General features: G+C 39.4%; 1 protein-coding gene across 1 annotated transcript in view; it reads right to left on the reverse strand.

Annotated features, from left to right (window-relative positions):
* The window catches only part of LOC124863026 (syntaxin-binding protein 4-like), a 136118-nt gene that overhangs the window by 60578 nt on the left and 54232 nt on the right, over positions 1 to 21308 (reverse strand). The window contains exons 4-8 of the mRNA XM_047357266.1: positions 16287 to 16356; positions 16090 to 16164; positions 6186 to 6265; positions 4751 to 4871; positions 3551 to 3692 (exon numbers count right to left, since the gene is read on the reverse strand). Coding sequence (XP_047213222.1) covers positions 3551 to 3692; positions 4751 to 4871; positions 6186 to 6265; positions 16090 to 16164; positions 16287 to 16356 — 488 coding nt within the window. The remainder of the gene's footprint in view (positions 1 to 3550; positions 3693 to 4750; positions 4872 to 6185; positions 6266 to 16089; positions 16165 to 16286; positions 16357 to 21308) is intronic.

The following is a 21308-nucleotide window of genomic DNA, read 5'->3' on the forward strand; positions in this document are numbered from 1 at the left end:
TTTCAAACAGCTTCCTCTTGCGTCCACAGTTAATCCTGTTGGATGTGGTTCGTCCTTCTTGGTGGTATGCTGACATTACCCTGGATACCGTGGCTCTTGATACATCACAAAGACTTGCTGTCTTGGTCACAGATGCGCCAGCAAGACGTGCACCAACAATTTGTCCTCTTTTGAACTCTGGTATGTCACCCATAATGTTGTGTGCATTTCAATATTTTGAGTAAAACTGTGCTCTTACCCTGCTAATTGAACCTTCACACTCTGCTCTTACTGGTGCAATGTGCAATCAATGAAGACTGGCTACCAGGCTGGTCCAATTTAGCCATGAAACCTCCCACACTAAAATGACAGGTGTTTCAGTTTCATTGTCCAACCCCTGCACATTCTCATACTACATTCGTTACTGTTATTTCAGTTTTTAACTTTATGTTCTCTCTCTTTTCTCTTCCTAGAAGCAACACCTGGCCTGTTTCTGTATCTACCTGTGACACCTTTCTGGTGTGGGGCATCATCCATACTTCTGCTGGCAACAACTTAATGGTCACCTTCTACTGATGATACACTTGGGCCTGTCTTTCAGTGTTAAACCCTATTTTTCCCCTAGACATAGCTACTGACTGAGCTTCTACTGTGACTAACTGTATGTGCTCTCTCATACTCTAAACTTGAAAACTGGCTCAGAGTTTATCTGTTTTTTTCTTCCTAGATGAAATTGCTCATCCAGGAGGAGTGAATGCTGCAAGTCACTGACTTGATGCAATCTGCTGGGTTTCCTTAGATAGAAAAACCTTTTATCCAATTTGAATAAATAATTGAATCTGACTGCACTGTTCGATGGTTAGAATTATTTGGAACGTATTAACCTGACTTGAAATCTATATGATTCGATTAAATTGACCTAGCCCATCTTAAAGTTGCCCACCTTTCACACAATGCAACAGGAAATAACATTCTCTAATTATTTTTACCTCTGCCTTCCTTCCTCCTTATTGGATGGAGTAAGGGGGAGTCAGGTTTGACCTAAACCGGCTCAGTTATGGTTGAGGTGCAAACACATCCTCCATTTCTGCTACCTGTGCGACCCCTTCTCTTTTCCAATGGTTAGAATCAGTCTGACAGAGAGGTACCCCCAATCCTTGTGGTTTTTAGTACAACAATGGCCACCAGTGGGCTCTAGATGGACAAACTTTATCAGTGTATTATTTAACTTAGTACACCTACACATAGCCCGTTCTAAAATGCCCAAACTCTAACATTCAGTAGTTTAATCAAACCTCCGCAACAACCCCGCACCATTCCAAACCCTTTGTGAAGTGCCTTGAGACGACATGTGTTGTGAATAGGCGCTATATAAATAAAACTGCATTGAATTGAATTGAATTACTTGTAGCCAGACCACTGAGGGGCCTGTTTAACTTTTTGTTTCTTTTGTCAGCACAAAATGTCTGTAGATTGGTGTGGATCTCATTATTAACTGAAGGAATAGTTGCTCATTAAGGTGGTCAGTATCTGAGCTGAATGAATAAGAGTGTTTGATTGCAGCTGCAGCCTGATTGTATATTCTATCATTAATGCAGTGTTGTTACTGTATGTAAAAATTTGACTTTCTCCTGCTTTTTTTCACTGCTGCTATATTTCTATATAATATAAAGTAGGCTACTTTGGTGACACAGTTGTTGGGAGAAATGCCAGTCCTGACATCAGAGTGCATCAGAATAACAATGCTGGTCAAAACAAAGCACAGATCAAAAGGTATAACTAGCACTGTCATTTCTTGTGAATGCTGACAGAATGTTAGTTTTTTGGATTTTGTTTTTCAGTTATTCACAACTGTGGTGAATTACAGGAAGATTGGGCTCACCACAATGGTCAGTGTTAGACACTAAACATCATTTGTCTTGTGCAACTTTTAGCTTCGTTCTTGGCCTCATTGGGCCAGCATTCTTTCCTTCAGTCAAGTTTTTTTCTTTCACACTTATATTTATATTTCAGAAATGGAAATTAATTATCATGAGCTAAAAACCAGAACATTAATATAACAGAAAAGCTGTAACAATGATGATACAGGTACATCTAAAAGATTTGACTATCAAAATTTACATTTTTGTGTCCCTCATTTTAGAAAGTAAAACTCAGATATTGTATAGATTCATTAAACATAGAGTGAAATATTTCAAGCCTTTATTTCTTGTAATTTTGATGACAATGGTTTACAGATAATGAAACCCCAAATTTCAATCTCAGAAAATTAGAACATTGTTAAAAAGTTAAATATTGGAAAAGTATGGTTACATCCTAATCAGCTAATGAACTCAAAACACCTGCAAGGGTTTGCTGAGCCTCTAAATGATCTTTCAGTCTGGGTCAGTAGGCTACACAACCATGGGGAAGGCTGCTGACTGGACAGATGTCCAGAAGACAGTCATTGAAACAAGGGCTGTAAGCCAGAACAGGTAATTGCTGAAGAAGCTGGTTGTTCACAGAGTGCTGTATCCAATCAAATTCATAGAAAGTTGACTGGAAGTGTTGTAGGAAAAGTTGCACCAGCAACAGGGATAACCATAGCCTTGAGAGGATTGTCAAGTAAAATCAATTCAATAGTATTGGGGAGCTTCACAAGGAGTGGACTGAGGCTGGAGTCGGTGCACTAAGAGCTCCGACGAACAGACAAATTCTATACATGGGCTACAAGCATCTTACCTGGGCCAAAAAGAAAAAGAACTGGACTGCTGCTCAAGGATCCTCTTTTCAGTTGAAAGTAAAGTTTGCATTTTATTTTGAAATCAAGGTCCCAGAGTCTAGAGGAAGAGTTGAGAGGCACAGAATCCATGTAGCTTGAAGTCCAGTGTGACGTTTCCACAGTGATGATTTGGGGTGCCATGTCATCTGCTCACTTCTTGCTTCCTTCTGCTGGTAAGCTTTATGGAGATGCTGATTTCATGTTCCAGTAGGTCTTGGCACCAGCCCACACTGCCAACGGCACCAAAAGTTGGTTCAATAATCATGGTGTTACTGTGCTTGATTGGCCAGCAAACTGGCCTGACCAGAACCTCATAGAGAATCTATGGAGTTCTGTCAAGAGGAAGATGAGAGACACCCAACTCAACAATGCAGATGACCTGAAGGCTGTTGTCAAAGCAGAACACCTCAGTAGAACCACAGGCTTATCACTTCCATACCACGCTGCATCGATACAGTAATTCATGCAAAAGGAGCCCCAGCCAGGTACTGAGAGCATAGAAATTAACACACTTTCAGAAGCCTGAAAGTTCTGGTTAAAAAACAATTTTTTGTGATATTATGTAATATTCAAGACAAAGAATTTTGTTGTTTTCTTTATCATTAAGTCATAATCATCAACATTAAAATAAATAAAGGCTTGTGTAATGAACCAATATAATATATAAGTCCCACTTTCTGAAATTAGCGACGATAAATATTGAACTTAATATTCCAATTTTGAACAAAATTCCAATGTTTTTAGACCTGTATCTGCAGTTCTGAAGATTAGTGGTACTGTGTATTTGTTGCAGTTACTTTCATTTCTTACCCTGTGACAATCACCTCCAGACAGCACCTCCTGGATGAACACAGCAGGGCCATCAGGCCTGTTGGAGCCTCCCCCGATGATGATCCCTAAACTACTGAGTCGTGCTACAGAAATGAGTTGAATCACTCCTTCACCTGGATGACTGAGAACATAGACACATTACTTTGTTTTAGAACGATAAAAATGTTTGGTTATGTAGATTTTAAATGTTTGAGAAAATGGACACTCTGGCTTTTATTGATCATTCTATAGGACCCAGAATAAAACAGGGTTAGTGACCACTGAACGAAAAGCTACATGAAATTTAGAATACCAGTTTTCATTATTTACCAGAGGTCATTTCAAACAGGAAAACAAGAGGTCTCTCTCCATTCCAGTGACAAATATGATAATAATAGGTAGCTAGTACAACAAAGTCAACGCCAGTGACTGTCCACTGTCTCTACATGTTCATCCGGGAGGAGTGAATGCTGCAAGTCACTGACTGGATGCAATCTGCTGGGTTTCCTTAGACAGAAAAATATTTTATCCAATTTGAATAAATAACTAACTCTGACTGCACTGTTCAATGGTTAGGATTAATTGGAATGTATGAACCTGACTGTTGTGAAGTGCCTTGAGACAACATGTGTTGTGAATATAAATAAAACTGAATTGAATTAAATAAAACTGAAAAAAACTGAACATACCTATATGACTCAGAATATTGTCAAAAGGTGGAAATATTAAATCATATTGTCTTTCTTACCTTGTTCTCATTATCATGTAGAGATGAGAGAATTTTGTAAAGTTTGTGCTTCAACCACACCTAAACTAAGAAGTTACTTGACTCTCTGCAGAAACTATGAAAAATAAAAATGTACCTAACAGAAAGCTCATTAAAAATATGATGTGTTTGACTATGGACGTTTGAGAATGTTTAGTTTTGTCCACAAAAGCAGGCACTCAAATAAAGCATTTAAGCTCATTCTCATAACATTTCAAAGTAATTAGCCAACTTTTTTCATGACTGCAAAGGAGATCCTTGAGCCTTTTCTATTCAATCACAATCTTTCCAATGCACAAAAGCTGTTAACGGCTGTCTCAAGGACTGAGGCCTCTGTATATGAATAGCGGGCTCTAACGCTATGCCAAATACATGAAATATCTTTGTGGACTTTGTTTGTCCAGAAATGAATCATGAAAATAAATCAGTCTTACCTGAGGGAGCGCATCATGGGCCCACCATTGTAAATGTTCTGGGAGTTTGCAGGGCTCAGCAACAATGGACTCTGAGATCGTGATGAGGAACCAGATGACGTACTGTCCAAGACGCGACCTCCTTTACAATAAGAGAACAAATATGTATGCTTGATACAAAAAGAAAAAAACAGGGACTTCAGTCAGCGGTGGAAAGCAAAGTTGTATGTTATTGAGTGGTGATGGAATGAAAGTATAGACCACTGCAGTGCCCCTCCACTTAAATGTGCCACCCTGTCCAGGATTTCATAGGCCTGAGTGTCATTAAGCCCAGAATAATACCCAAGATGCTGACCAGTCAAAACATCCTTCACAGTTTTACTTTTCCCCACTTTGGCTGCATCATTTATCCCCTCTCAATCAAAGACACATTTTTGTGGAGGTTGTACATGCAGAACTTTCACAGATGTTTTTGTTTAGCTGCATTATTAGTGCTTACAATTAGTCCAACTGCATGTATAAGAACTATAGTTCAATAATAATCAGAATCAGAAAAGCTTTATTGCCAAGTACGTTTTTGGACATACAAGGAATTTGTTTTGGCGAAGTCACCAACGACGATTACTAAGGAGTCCGGGTTGGTCCGCTCCACACTCAGTATCTGGTCGGCGAGCATGCGCTGTGCGACCTGCACGTTAGCTTGCGGCGGGATGTAAACACCGACCAGGATGAACGAAGCGAACTCACGGGGGGAATAGAAAGGCTTACAGTTTATGATGAAGGATTCCAGGTCTGGAGAACAGTGCTGCTGAATCACTGTCACGTCGTTGCACCAACCACTGTTGAGGTAAAAACAGATTCCTCCACCTTTCGCTTTGCCGGAGAGTTCCGTGTCTCTGTCCGCTCTGTAGAGCTGGAATCCTGCCAGCTGCAGCGCAGAGTCCGGTATTAATCCACACAGCCACGTCTCCGTGAAGCACAAAACTGCCGATGAATAAAAGTTCCTGTTTTTCCCCAACAGCAGTTGTAGTTCCTCCATTCTTTCATCTCACTAATGGGCTCTAGATATTTAGAGGTTCACTAGAACTACTCCAGAGCCATACAGAAACATTGTAGTTGCTTTTTACACATGGTCCTCATGGCTGCCCCAAGTCAAAGCTGAAGCAAAGAAGCCCTGTTTAGGAAATCTTTACTAGCTGGCTGCTTCTTTCACAGCAGATGTTTTCAACTGAGTAACAGCTATGGGCATTTGTCCAAAGCCATTTTAAGGTCAACTACCTGCAGCAAGCCTTTAGGCTTATTCATTTCCCAAATATAGAAGACTTATTGAGAAAGTGGCCCTGTGTTCTGATGAAGGAATATATGCTGAACTCATAGTCTCTGGTTTGTCCTAATGGTGTCTCGCTGCTTTGTATTTTTGCTGAAGATCTGGTGGAGTGCACAATGATCAGCCTACCTTGCTGGATGGGAGAGTTGCGGGTTGATCCTGTGCTACCATTGGAGCCATATTTCTCCAGCAGCTCAGCAAATTCTCTCCTTTATAAATAATCAAATCAAAAAGAATATTGTCAAGAACATTGGAGGGAGAAGAGTGTAAGGTGGTTAGAAGAACATGAGTATATTTCTTTAGGCACAAGGTATTTGCTAGGGGTGTAGCGAGATCTCATTTGACAGGATCTTGCATGTTTAAAACATCATGATATTGCTCATCAAAGTGAAGTCTGTCTCATGAAGACCAATCTAGTTCATGTCAGGATGTGATTTTCTTCTGATAAAGAAAGTGTAAACTATTATTATGACCCCAGATATAAAGAAGAGTGCTTTGACCTTTATACTGTTTATCTGTGTTTGAGACTCTTATTTTGACAGAGTCGATAATTAAATAATCCTCATCAGGCTGATCAACAACAATCAGTCACCGAAGGGACCTTCACCACTTTAAAATCAGTCTTGCTTTTTTGGTACTATGTAGTAAAAGGGACAGGTGGTAGAGCATCAGCAACATACGAATGATTTGTAAACACTCTGAGAATAATACAGCTGGCTAACTGCTACCTGCTAGCAGCGCTAAAGTTAGCATACGCTTTGGAGTTTCCTATCACTCTGAACTAAAGGGTAGTTTTGAATCTTTATTTCGAAATGTAAAATACTTATTAATCCTTAACTGAACACAGTTTGAGATCGATTAAACTTTTATTAAAGTTGCTAAAAACATAGAAGGAGCAATATGATTGCTTTTTTGGCACAAGTTAAATCTGGACAGAAATATTTCTTCATGCTTACAGTTTTTCTTTTATCTATAGCTAAAATCTCATTCCATCTCTTTTGCTGAACCAGATACCATAGATTGTCTCAACACGTACAGTACAGACCAAAAGTTTGGACACACCTTCTCATTCAAAGAGTTTTCTTTATTCTCATGACTATGAATATTGTAGCTTCACACTGAAGGCATCAAAACTACGAATTAATACATGTGGAATTATATACTGAACAAAAAAGTGTGAAACAACTGAAAATATGTCTTATATTCTAGGTTCTTCAAAGTAGCCACCTTTTGCTTTGATTACTGCTCCGCACACTCTTGGCATTCTGTTGATGAGCTTCAAGAGGTAGTCACCTGAAATGGTTTTCACTTCACAGGTGTGCCCTGTCAGGTTTAATAAGTGGGATTTATAAATGGGGTTGGGACCATCAGTTGTGTTGTGCAGGAGGTGGTTACAGTACACAGCTGATAGTCCTACTGAATAGACTGTTAGCTGCTTTTTTCTTGCCATAATACAAATTCTAAGTAAAGAAAAACGAGTGGTCATCATTACTTTAAGAAATTAAGGTCAGTCATTCCAAACAATTGGGAAAACTTTGAAAGTGTCTCCAAGTGCAGTCGCAAAAACCATCAAGCGCTACAAAGAAACTGGCTCACATGAGGACCGCCCTAGGAAAGCAAGACCAAGAGTCACCTCTGCTGCGGACGATAAGTTCATCCGAGTCACCAGCCTCAGTAATCGCAGGTTAACAGCAGCTTAGATTAGAGAACAGGTCAATGCCACACAGAGTTCTAGCAGCAGACACATCTCTAGAACAACTGTTAAGAGGAGAGTGTGTGAATCAGGCCTTCATGGTAAAATAGCAGCTAGGAAACCACTGCTCAGGACAGGCAACAAGCAGAAGAGACTTGTTTGGGCTAAAGAACACAAGGAATGGACCTTAGACCAGTGGAAATCTGTGCATTGCAGCGGCATGCTATTCCATCCGGTTTGCGTTTAGTTGGACCATCAATTATTTTTCAACAGGACAATGACCCCAAACACACCTCCAGGCTGTGTAAGGGCTATTTGACCAAGAAGGAGAGTGATGGGGTGCTGCGCCAGATGACCTGGCCTCCACAGTCACCGGACCTGAACCCAATCGAGTTGGTTTGGGGTGAGCTGGACCGCAGAGTGAAAGCAAAAGGGCCAACAAGTGCTAAGCATCTCTGGGAACTCCTTCAAGACTGTTGGAAAACTATTTCAGGTGACTACCTCTTGAAGCTCATCAACAGAATGCCAAGAGTGTGTGGAGCAGTAATCAAAGCAAAAGGTGACTACTTTGAAGAACCTAGAATATAAGACATATTTTCAGTTGTTTCACACTTTATTTGTTCAGTATATAATTCCACATGTGTTAATTCATAGTTTTGATGCCTTCAGTGTGAAGTTACAATATTCATAGTCATGAAAATAAAGACAACTCTTTGAATGAGAAGGTGTGTTCAAACTTTTGGTCTGTACTGTAGGTATCGCTTCACCACTAATATTTGGTGCTTACCATTAACATAAAGATGCAAAACCTATTTGCTTTTCAAACTGCTGGATTGTCACCAGGTTTTAAGTTGAACTTTAAAATGCAAAGAGAAGAAACAGGAACAAGAGACAAAACATGTTTGAATAGGCAAAAACATTTTACTCAAACAAGCTGTTCATCAGTTGATCAAAAGTTTAAGACCATAGCATAAAAAACTGAACTAAATGTGTCAAAAGACTCAGCAGTGAGTTGTCAATTTAGATAGGCTTAGTGCCTTCAAACCTCTGATAAAGTGGTGAGAGAGGCCTTGCCTGTGCAGCTCAACAATTAAAAAATAACATGAAAGCCAGATTTATGGATAGAGTTTGACTTTTTAAGGCAACAGCTGAAAAACACAGTTTGAGTTTAAATGCAGTTTTAAAAAATTTTCCAACTCACCATTTGGTTATGATTCACCAGCACAAAATTAAACAATTTGTATTTTCCCTGTTTTTAAGATTTTACTTATAAGGGGAGTATGGTAACTTTTACTATCTTGTGTCCTGCTCTGAAATGTTCATAATATAAACACTTGCATGTTATTATATGTATTTCTTAGGAAGCATTTAATGCTCCAAGTTTCATTTTCATTACTACAATGTTATGGAGCCCAGTCACCCTCAGCGGGTAAAATAAAAAAAAACAAAGCTGGTGGAAATCCATGCTAACGCTTTACTAAATTGTGTGCTCAGTTTTGCAATCTTTGTACACGGATAACAAGACTGTGCTCTCAGTTTCCGTAATCTGTCTGCACGTTTTGGTAAACTGTGTGCTCCGTTTTGCGATCCGTGCGCCCAGAATACTCAGTGACGTCTGTTGAGAGATTGGATGCATGGCCCACACCTGTGAGGTAAGTTCAGTGGATCTGTTGTCCTATATGTACTTAAAGCACTGACATGCTTTTAATCAGCACACTTTACAGTTTGTAATCTGACTATTTCTGTTACAATGAGGTATCTTAACGGTGTTTTAATGGATTCTGAGCCTACTCCTTTGGAGTTTCACCAGGATGGAGATGTTAATCTGCTTCTGAATGATTTTAACACTGTTTGTAGTAATATTTTGGAGCAGTGACAGAGCGATGGCTGAATGATTACACATGAGCGCTTAGACACACTAGGGCCACCATGCCAAGAAAAGGTGGAAGAAGGACAGGCTCCACATTTATTTAGCGATTCTGAGAAACTCTTTGCCAAGTATCAGGCTGCTGTTAAAAGTGCTAAAACTCTGTTTGTTTCTAGGTTTGTGTCTGATAACAGCGACATACCTCCTCACTGAAGTCTCTCCTAAGTTCTTATGATTTATCTTAACAATTTCCTTTGGTTATACCTTGTCAATAATTTTTAAAGCTTTTTGTGATAAGGTGTGTGCTGTCAGGTCCTTGCTGACTTATCCCACCCCTGATCCTGCCATACCCTCTGTCTCTTCAGCGTGTTGAGACCAGTTTTTGTTTGTCCATCTCCCAGCTGTCAGATATAGTTAGAAAGCTGTAGCATTTATTTTGTGTAGGCGACAGTATTCCTCTGAGACTACTGTGCTGTGGTCCAACCTCGCCTTATGAAGAACAACTTAGATCCCAATGTGCAATTAAACTTTGGCCTATTTCTAAGTTGCCCTTTGTTTCTAAAATTTCAGAGTAGGTGGTATATTTCAAACTTCAGAAGCATCTACACCTTCATGGGATTACAGAAAAAATTTCAGTCTGGTTTCATCATCATGTCACAGCACAGAAACAGCAACCCTTTAGAGCTTTTAATGGTCTGCTTTTAACTGCAGAGATTCTGCTGTCTTAACCATATGTGGCCAATTGTATGGTAGCCCAACTTCTCTCAGTCTGCCCCAGGGCAGCTGTGGCTACAGTGTAGCCACAGCTGTCTGTATGTGAATGGGTGATGACTGATTGTGGTGTAAAGCGCTTCAGAGTCCTCTGACTTGATAAAGCACTATACAAGTGCAGGCCATTTACCATTTTTCATTTAATCTTGCTTGATCTGACTGCTGCTTTTGACACGATGAACCATGATGTTTTATTATCACGTCTGGACCAGTCTGTCGTTGTTAAGGGCATCTTAATTGGTTTCGCTCCTACCTGTCTGGCAGAAGTTTTTCTGTCCAGTTGGCTCAGTCTTTCTCTTCTTAGGCCCCTTTGAATTGTAGGGTACCTCAAGGCTCCATCTTAGGACCTATTCTTTTCTCACTGTATATGCTTCCTTTGGCGTCGATTTTTAGGAAATACAGTATGTCTGTCCATTGTTTTGCAGATGATTTGCAAATTTATCTCCCGTTGAGAGCAACAGGAAGCCAATTAGTACAGAATCTGGTAAAATTTACATAAAAACTTGGAATGGAGATAAACTTCTTACATTTTAATAAAATAAAACTGCAGTGATTGTTTTTGGGAAAACGGCCTTGCATTCAAGATGCAGCAGTGCTATTAATAATTTGAGTTCCTTTAGTTGTACTGCTGTACGGAATCTTGGAGTGTTTTTTGATAACATTTTTAAACTTGATAAACAGGTCAGTGCAGTAGTTCAGTCTAGCCTTTATCAATCAAAATTTACCTACATGCTTTTATTACCTCTAGACTGGACTACTGCAACTCTCTTTCTGCTGGGTTGGACAACTGTTTTCTATGCCGCCTGCAGCTGGTCAGATTTTATTTTTGGTTTTTAAATGTTTAAACGGTCTGACACCTCCTTATTTAACTTAGCATTTACAAAAGCATGTTCCTGGAAGAAGTTTGAGATAAGCTCTGCTGTTGCTTTTAGATGTCCCCAGGACTCCACTTCTGACTGGAAAAGACAGCCTTTTCTGCTGTTGCTCCCAAACTCTGGAACGATCTTCCTCTCTTGTGTAATAATGGCTAATACCTTGAATGATTTTAAGTCCCTTTTAAAACCCATCTTTTTAAGTTGGCTTTTAATTCCAGATGAGCCAGAAAATCATGCTGTTTTTAATCATTAATATTTCATTTTTGTTTGCTAACTGTTTTAGCTGTTTTAAATTTGTTTTATTGTCGATGTTTGTGTCTTATCGGTCTTTTTTTATGTTTTTTTTATTATTATTTTTGGACATGTACAGCACTTTGGTCACTATCGATGTGTAAAGTGCTCTATAAGTAAAAATTTATTGATTGATTGATTTTGTCTTTTGTGTGTATGCTCTGTTCTCTCAAGCCCCCAGTCGGTAGTGGCAGATGGCCGTTTGCACTGAGTCAGGTTCAGGTTCTGCTGGTCATTTTCTTTGCCTTTTTTGCCAGTAGTAACATCCGGTTTTTAATGACTCGTGTGATTTGAAAAATATTTTTCCATTGCAGTTTTGTGATATACACTAATTTCGATATGGCCAAAAAATCACCTCTTCCTAGCACAAAAACGTTTTATCGAAAAACAGGAGTTTTTCAAACTTTGTGTGTTTTCATGAAGCAAATTTATTTTCGTAATTACAATAGTGTGATCACTTTTGCCATCATCTGCTGGAGTGGCAGCATCAGAGCCAGGAATTTAAAAGAGCTCAAAAATGCTAATGAAGGAGGCTCCTTCATAATATGAAGAACATTATGGAGAACCCTAAGCATCCTCTTCTTCAGTCAGAGGCTTCTTCAGATCTACTGTAAAACAGACCTCTATAGAAGATCCTTCCTGCCCACAGCCATCAGCATCTACAACTCGTGACTACAACAACATTTAATTTCCCTTTGGGCTTAATAAAGTATTTTTGAATTGAATTATTCTGTTGGATTGAATTGAATTTTCTTTTGATTATTTGTAAAGTGCCTTGAGCTGGCATTTGCTGTAAACCGGCGCTGTATAAATAAAATGAATTCAGTAGGATCCTGTTTTTGCTTTTGCCACAAGTAAACATATGTTAATATCAAAGATAACCTGAGTAAACACAAAAAGTAGTTTTCCAATGATTTCATTTATAATGGAAAAATATATATATGTATATATATATATATATCCAAACCAACCTGGCCATATGTGCATATGTGCAAGTAATCAATCTCCTTGATTCATAAAAATAATAGTAAGAGCTGAATATTCATTATCTACATTTTTGGTTCAATTTCACAAGCCATACCAAGGTCTAATTACTGTCTAACATGTGGAATCAAGAAACCACTTAAACAGAGCCTGTCTGACAACATGAAGTAGGCTGAAAGATGTCCAGAAGCAACACATCATGCCCCGATCTAAAGGAATTCAAAAACATGTGGGCAACAAAGTAATTGAGATTTATCAGTCTGGAAAGAGTTACAAAGTCATTTTTAAGGCTTTGGGACTCCAGACAACCACAGTGACAACAATTATTCACAAATGGAAAAAAACGTGAAACTGTGAAGAACATTCCCAGGAGTAGCTGACATACTAAATTTTCTCCCCAGTGATGTAAAAACTCATCCCCAGTTATGACAAACACTTGATATAAGCTGTGGCTGACAATGGTGGCACAAGTTGTTAGGCTTAAGAAGTACTTACTTTTTCACATAGCACCAGGTCTGTTTGAATGCCTTTTCCTTTAACAACTAAAAAGGCACCATAAAAAGGAGCTCTTTGGAGTACCCTGAATTTGACTGGTCATTTGATACCAACAACATCTAAATGCAAAAAAATGGGAATAATTTTCCATGTTAATAACAGAGATTGTTTTCTCTTAGTCTTATCAAGCCTTTAGTTTATTTTTTAATGTGCACAATCGATCTTTATAAACATTTGTTGGAAATATATGTTAGACTATAGTAGTTAGTCTTCATGAAAACACAGCAGGTCCCCCGTTCTTTGTCTCTGTTTCTCTTAATATAAAAATAGTTGAATGTCATGCTTAGTTAAACCAGGGGTGTTCCTGCTGTTAGGTTTTCTTCACGGTGACGTCTATTGCTCAAAATAAAGCTTTATCAATCACGAAAACATTTGTTTTTGTTTGCTAATTTGCCAAAAGGCCCAAAAGTTGAAGCCAACAGTAAAACATACAATTCTGAATTGCAGTTGTGGCCAAAATAAAGTAGTAGAAACAAAATGTGTGTTTTCACTGCATTCATGATGATCTGTGAATGAACAGCAAGAACTGTGGACCACTGACCTAATGTAATATATAAACTTCTCAACAATGCAACAGAATTAGTTAGGATCTGAGCATGAATGATACTTAATGTTTTAATTGTCTTATAGATTCAGAGTCTGGGGTTAACTCATCTACCATGCAGGACTAAGATTACCATAGCTCAGCTTGACCTTCACAGGAAGGCAGAGCTTTATGTCAGACAGAGGGCAGTTCCAAAACCCAGAGTACTTTTTTGTGTGCATAATGGCTATGAAATGCTAGATTAGAACAATGGCTCAACTATGAGGAAGGTTACAGATGTACATGTATACATAACCCTCAGAAAAGATATTTTCATGCAACAGTGTCTTATATGTTTCAAGTTTGGTAAAATCCCTCAGTTACGTGCCTGTACCTGAATCTCCTCAGTTCACTAAACCTATTGTCATTTCCAACCAGACTTCTATTTGTGCTACTTTTCTTTAAGCCGATTGTCCTGATCTTCTTCACGCCACCTGATCCTTTTGTTTTTCCTCCAAGTCCACTGCAGCCTATATGCCCTAAGAGCAATGGTCTTGCACTGTTCTAAATGGTCTAATATTGTGGAAATGGATGTTTTCATAAGTCTATTATAGGCATAAAGGGAAAAATAAGGAGATGGAGGTAAGGCCAGAATGACGACATAATCCCCATCCTCCTACTTGCGGTCTGCTCGCTTTCTCTCCTCCCTCTGTGCTCTGCGTGGCAGGGTAGTTAAAGCACAGAGCACAGATTAACACACAAGGCTCATCTCGTCAGGAGCACTGCCCTAGGTTAAGCCCTCCCCCTGTAATTCTTCTACGTGTAAGACAAAGCCGGTGTGTAAGTCTACCTCACTGCTTTGTGGAAATTCATAGGAAAAGTCACCAGTTTAAAACTACCACTTGGTTCCATATCCTAATTGCTCTAAATTTACAGTATATTCTGCTGGATTTCTACTGACTTTAAATTATCTGACCTTTATCCTCTCTACCAAGCCAGGGCGTAAATCCCACCTACTTCCATTAAAGAAATACAAGCAGCAACTATCTGGGCAGATATGTTAATGTGTGCAACAACTTTTTTGAAAACGTGAATCTCCCAGCCACCCTTTGTAACACACAGTTTAGGATCACATTGCGTGCAGTGGATTTGAAGGAAGGTTGACGCCTGTGATGCTGACAGCTGGTGCTGACCTTGTTTTTACCCAAACTGGTTGCAGTCAGATTAGAAAGCCGGTTCTCCACTAATACTACCCTCCTCCTTACTCACTAATGCTAGGACTGCACTATGACTGTGGTTCAGGTGTAACATGCTGTATTCTCATTCTTAGTCGATGCGTTTACATTCTATTAGACAGGCACCACTGTCGTAAACAGCAAGGTGAAAGCTGCCCATTTTATCAGACACTATTTCATTCAGACAAGCAGTACCCTGACCTGAACTCCAGTGGAAATAGCTGCGACTTCAAATGCTCAGCAAGAAGAAGTATTGGTACAGACTAGAGTTAAAGTTCTGGGTTTGTTAACAAATATTCATAAATTACTTTAGAGTCGACTGTAAAATCTCTGAATTGTATTAGTTAACCTGTAAAACAAATCTGCCTCCAAGAGCCTTCAGTTTGGAGAGTTTCATAGAGTTGTAACTGGTCAATCAGTTTGAGGACATAGGATGTTATGTTACATGTATGCACACCAAGACACCACAATCCTATGAACACAGTGAAACACCTTAATCATTGGAAATCTTCGCTCGCATTCAGATGATGACATGAATTTACTAAAAACTGTTTTAATAGTTATCTTGTTATGCTGCAATCACAAACTAAGTATGTTTTTCTAAGATATTTGGGATAGACCAAAACAAAGAAGTGCATGACTGTGGGGTGGAAGGATAATGATACATGGTTTTTAAAATATACGTATCACTTTACTCTCATACTCCTAAATAAAACTGATGGCAACCAATTGCCAATTACCAAAATACAGGGCCATTCTAAAACAGGTTTTCTTCCAGGATTGTCCTGGATTTAGCTCCACCCATCCTCCTATCAAATCTGACATGCCTCCCTCTCCCTGCTGAAGAAAAGCATCCCCATAGCATGACGCTGCCACCACCATCACAATAAGGATGGTCTGTTCAGAATGATGTACAGTGTTAGTTTTCTGCCAGACAGTGTTTTTATGTAGACCAAAACAACAAAGTCTTATGCGGCAGTAGGTCACAATGCTGTTTGTTCTCTAATGTTCTTTAACAAACCTCTGAGGCCAGAAACAAGACATCTGCAGTTAGACTCAGCTTCAATTACACACAGCTGGACTCTGGTAACTCAAAGCAGCTGGTGGCACCACAATTACTTACTTTTCATTCCACAAACAGTACAGGGATATGCCAGATTTAGATGTAGCTCATGGAAAACACCTATATTCACAGGTAGCTAAATGAACAGTATTTCACATTATGGTTTGTCTGCTTACTTTGCTTCTTCATCTCTGGCTATAAGAAGGCGCATGTGATTTGTTGCAGAGGCTGCTCTTAAGATATCCACAGCTCTGTGAGACAGACAGACAGGCAGACAGACAGACATAAAAACATAATGCCAATGTTTGAATACTATCACAGAATAAATATTAGGAGTCTACAGCCAAGTAAAGAAGGAACTTAAAAGGGTTACCTTTCACTTGTGACTCCGACTAGAGTGTCCCCGTTTACTTCCAGGATCTGGTCCCCTGGCAACAGATTTCCTGTAAAATGTTAAAGATGGGTCAGTTGACAGCCCTTCTGCAGTCAGTACTGGTTTAATCAGAGGGATGATGATGTAAAAATGTGTGATCAGGTAAACACAAGTGCTTTATTATGTTGGCCTTAAAGAATGCCAGAAAGTATTCAGCTTTATGAAAACAAGCCAACATTTTAAGTCCTTTCACATGTAGTTCAATGCTCCTGGGGTGGGACAACATACTGGATCGCAATCATTACAATATTAACCTGTCTTCAGGCATGTCAGTAATACACTGCTTTGAAAAAGTGTTTGCCCTCTTACAGATTTCTTGCTTTTGCTTTTTGTCAAACTTAAATGTTTCAGATCATCAGACTAATTTTAATCATGATAACCTGGGCAAAGTGAAAGCAGTTTTAAAAGGATAAAATAATTCATTAGGGGGAAAAGTTATCCAAACCAACCTGACCCTCAGGGAACAAGTAATTGCTCCCTAAACCTAATAACTGGCTGTGCCACCCTTAGCAGCAACAACTGACATCAAAAGTTTGGGCTAACTGTCAATGAGTCTTTAACATCACCCACTCTCCTTTATAAAAATGTTTTACTTAAGCCAAGTTGGAGGGTTTTTGAGAGTGTTTAAGGTCACACTACACCAGCTGAATTGGATTTAAGTCCAGATTTTGGCAAGATCCCTCCTAAATTTCAGTTTGTTTTTTGAGTCATTCAGAAGGGGTCTTGCTACTGTGCTTTGGCTCATTGTCCTTCTGCAGAACAGGAAGCATGACTTGGGTTATGGTAATCATGGATGGACATTCTGCTGCAGGATTTTCTGCTAGAGCAAAAATCCTGATTCTATCAACAACAGCAAGTTGTCCAGGTTTTGAGGAAGCAAAGCAGCCCCAGACCATCACTCTACTTATTTTTTCCCAGAGGGTCAGCTTGGTTTGGACCTAGACTCACAGCTTATTTAGAGTGGCGAGAAGAGGGAGAAAAACAGGATTTCACCACAACAAATATCATCATAACAATATTTAGCAATAATATCAAAATTACATATTTGCCTAATATAGTTGCTTGCTACATACGGCAGAAACCACTGCATCCACTGCATAAAAAGACGCCTAACTTTCTTTACCTCACTCCCTAACATTAAATCAGACCAAAGACTTCTTCCTGTTTTATGGCAGTTAGGACCAACATTATTTCTGTTTCCTACATGCCAGAACAATGAGACAAACAATTTTCTTTCGGTTGACATACAACTAAGATTACTATTGCTTTAAAAACTTTTATGTAGCTGATGATGAGGTCATGGCTTTGTAAGCATCTGATAGGTTAATTTACATATTTTTACTTAAATTGAGGCACAACTGCTTATTTTAAGGCAACACTTCAAACAAACTGCTTACTTGTGTGACATCATGGAAGTCAAATGAAGATATCAGGAATAGAACTGTGGACCTGCAGAAGTCTGGTTCAGATCCCTGAAGGTTTCAGGTTTATCTGTTCCAACAATTATATCGCACCACTTTAAGAGAAGAACTCTGTGAAGAGTTTCATTCATTCTCTCTCGTTGGACAACGAACTATTCATAACTGAAGTCTGTGGAATAAGAAGGCCGCAGGTTTCACTTTTGCCGATCGAAGACGTGAGTTAACACGTAACTGGAGACACGGAGTTTCGGAGAGACGAACCGCTACCGTGTTTCATTTTCAAGTCGACTTTGATGGTCAGATCATATTTTTCCTTTTTGTCAAGAAGACCGAAGGACAAAGACTGACCGTTCCCCTGAAGTTAATTGTGGACGCACAATTACCTCAACCCCACGCTTCCTCGCTCAGGAAGAAGACGACACAAGTAAAACCCATTTCTCTTTTTTTATTTCTTTATCAGAAGGCCTGGGCAGGGTCAGAGGTTGTAGAAGCGATCAGAATCGCTGGTTAGGATCTCATGTGTTCTGAATAATATGTGCATGTAACCTTGCTTGTTGAAACTTTGATGTGTTATGTAATATCGGGATCCGCCGTGTCCCCAGAGCTGTTTGTGTTTACTATCTGAACGCAGGTGCGTTGCAAAACTGGACTGTTAAAACGACCTCATGGTAAAATTCTCCATTTTACCTTTGTCTTCAATCTCTCTGTGCTAACTTGCCGCCAAAAGTTATCAATCCTTTGTGGTCAGGAGAAAAGGGGGAAGTTTTATGATCAGACACTCTAAGCTGCACTCCAACCCCCCACCAGTCATCACCACACCCCCCTTTCATATCCTCTCCCTTCATCTGTTGTGCCATAAACTGCTGGTTGACTCAATACATACCCGCTGCCATTTGTTGATTTTGCTTATTTAGATGTGTTACCCCTGTGTTTGTAGAATTTTGCATGTTGAGTAGGTGGAAATTAATAAATATTCACATAGATAAAGAGAGAGCGTTTGGTGTTTCATTGTGTGCAAAAAGTGATGTGTCAGTCAAAATAAGGTTCAAGTTCCACACGTTTCGGCAGAAACGGTCGATTAAACAGTGTAAGTATGAATGGGTTCTGATGTGAAATGTGTGAATCAACCGTAGAACAAAAGCTAATGACTATCTGAAGATGCTGCTGAAGATGGTAGGAGAAAGTCATTATCCACAGTGAAACCCATCATGTACCAACATGAGCTGAAAGACCACTCAGAAAGGAAGAAGCCATTACTCTAAAAGCAACATAAAAAGCCAGAATATGGGTTGCAAATGCACTCAGGGACAGAGACCTTAGTTTGTTTATTTAAACATGTCCTGATGTCTGATTGAACTAAAATAAAACTGCAATGAGTCTTGTGATGCCAGGAGGAAAAAGGGGGAAATCAGTAAGCATGAGAACACCATCCTACCTGTGAAGTATGGGGGTGTCAGCATCATAATTTGAGGATATTTAGCTGCAGGAGGGACTGGTGCACTTCACAAAACAGATGGTATAAGGAGGAAAGAACATTAAGTGAGAATATTTAAGCAACATCTCAAGACTTCAGCTAGGAAGTTAAAGCTTGGACACAAATGTGTCTTCCAAATGATCCTGATTTCAGTTCCATGGAAAATATGGGGGCAGATCTCAAAAGGTGTGTGTGAGCAAGGAGGCCTACAAGCCTGATCCAGCTTAACTGGTTCTGCCAGCAAACTATCGATACAAGCCGATAGAAGCCTGTGAAAAAAACACCCAAGTTAGAAAGTTTAAATGGCAATTCTCCCAAATACTGAGGAGATATATCTACGCTTCTGAATTTGAATAAACCTATGTAGAAAAATATAAAAAAACTGGGTAATACTAACTGAACTAAACTAGGAAACATTTAGTCTGATATAATATCAAAGAGAGGGGAAAAAAAGGTTATGAGTGTTTTTAGGTACTTTAAATAAATATCTGGTTTCAGCAGAATATTTCTAATGATTTACTGACAAAGCCACTGAAGTACAAAGTTCTTCCAAACAGATCAGTCAATAGAGAAAATCCTCATCAGGAACTTAAGCTCCACATTCTACATATTATAAAGCTGTATAATCTTTTACACGAGTATGACTTTCACCATTTCTGGCCGGTGTAGACAACAAAAGTCATCTTAGCTTCCTGCAACCTTGCAAGATTGACAGAGTAATGGTACAGTTAAGCCCAACATTATTTATATTCCTGGCAGATTTAGGTTTAACTCAGGGGTGTCCAAACTGTGGCTCGTGGGCCATTTGCAGCCGTTGCTGATTTTGTGCGTGCTATGATTTTGCACTGGTTGTCTGAATCATCTCTGTCTGCCTCCTCTGTGCTGCAGCTTTTAGGAGGATTGGTTTCACCTGCTCCTTCCCAGCCAGCTCCCAAATTACTCATCTGCTCCACCTGTGCTCCTGCCTTTATATACAGCTCTCTACCAGTGCCAGATTATCGAAAGCCTTGTGTGAGTAAATGTCCAGTGTTCCTTCCTTCCTTGCCTGTCTGCCTGATTCTGATCTCATTTTTGCCCCCTGGAGTTCTCTGCTCTGCCACGTCGGATATTCTCTTGGCTTCTGATTTCTGGACATCGACCTTGCTTCTGCCTCCTGACTACCGCCCTCTACCTAATCCCTGGATCCGTCTGCCTGAATCTGCCTTGCTTCTGTGCCCTGATCAACAATTCAAGCCTCTTCCTCGGATTCTGTCGCCTGATTATGTCCCCCCGGCTACGACCTTGTTTCTGTCTCCTGACCACAGCATTCCTTAGTTTCACTGGGTTTGCAAACCTGATACACCTTGTGACGCAAACCTGCTGTCACCAGACAACCACACTGAGGAGCTGAAATTCAGTTTCCTGAGTCTCCCACGGATTCTGAACAGAGGTTCCTGTGCCTACCGCTGGTGGTTTCCTGCCGAACGCCTTCCAGAGATCTCAATAAACCTTTTGAATGTTGTCAGTTGTGTCTGGCTGACATTTTGGGTCCTTTTGAACTACCTGTGACTGTGTGGGCCCCAACCACAATTTAACAATTATAAAAATTTTGCATCCTAGCACAAGCGGGCAGATGGACATGTTTTTTTTTTGTTTTTTTACATTTTTAGAGTGAGAGTGTAATGACAAATTAAACTTCCTCATCTTTTTGGAGCTAGTATATGTATGGTGATTTGGCCACATACCAGATGATTTAACATTTCCATAGTTCTTTTTCTTAATTTTATTTATTTAGTTGAGTGTTATTCATTCACAGTGTGTAGTAAGAGGGCTGATATGAGTCCTTTTGATTTGCATTTATGCACTTTATTGATTAAATCTACCATGGAACTTTACTCAGTGCATATTGTTTTTCTGATTTCTTTATTGAATTAATCTCTTGCTTGCAGATATCTTAAAATTCCATTTACTGTCAAATGATATCTGCATGAGATTTTTTTCAATTTTGCATTTTTTATTCTACTGTAGATCACATTTCTAAGTTAGGTCTAAATAATTTTAGAGTTGTAATGTTAATGTCCTTCATCT

The sequence above is a fragment of the Girardinichthys multiradiatus genome, chromosome X (genome assembly GCF_021462225.1).
Source record: "Girardinichthys multiradiatus isolate DD_20200921_A chromosome X, DD_fGirMul_XY1, whole genome shotgun sequence".
NCBI classification, from domain to species: Eukaryota; Metazoa; Chordata; class Actinopteri; order Cyprinodontiformes; family Goodeidae; genus Girardinichthys; species Girardinichthys multiradiatus.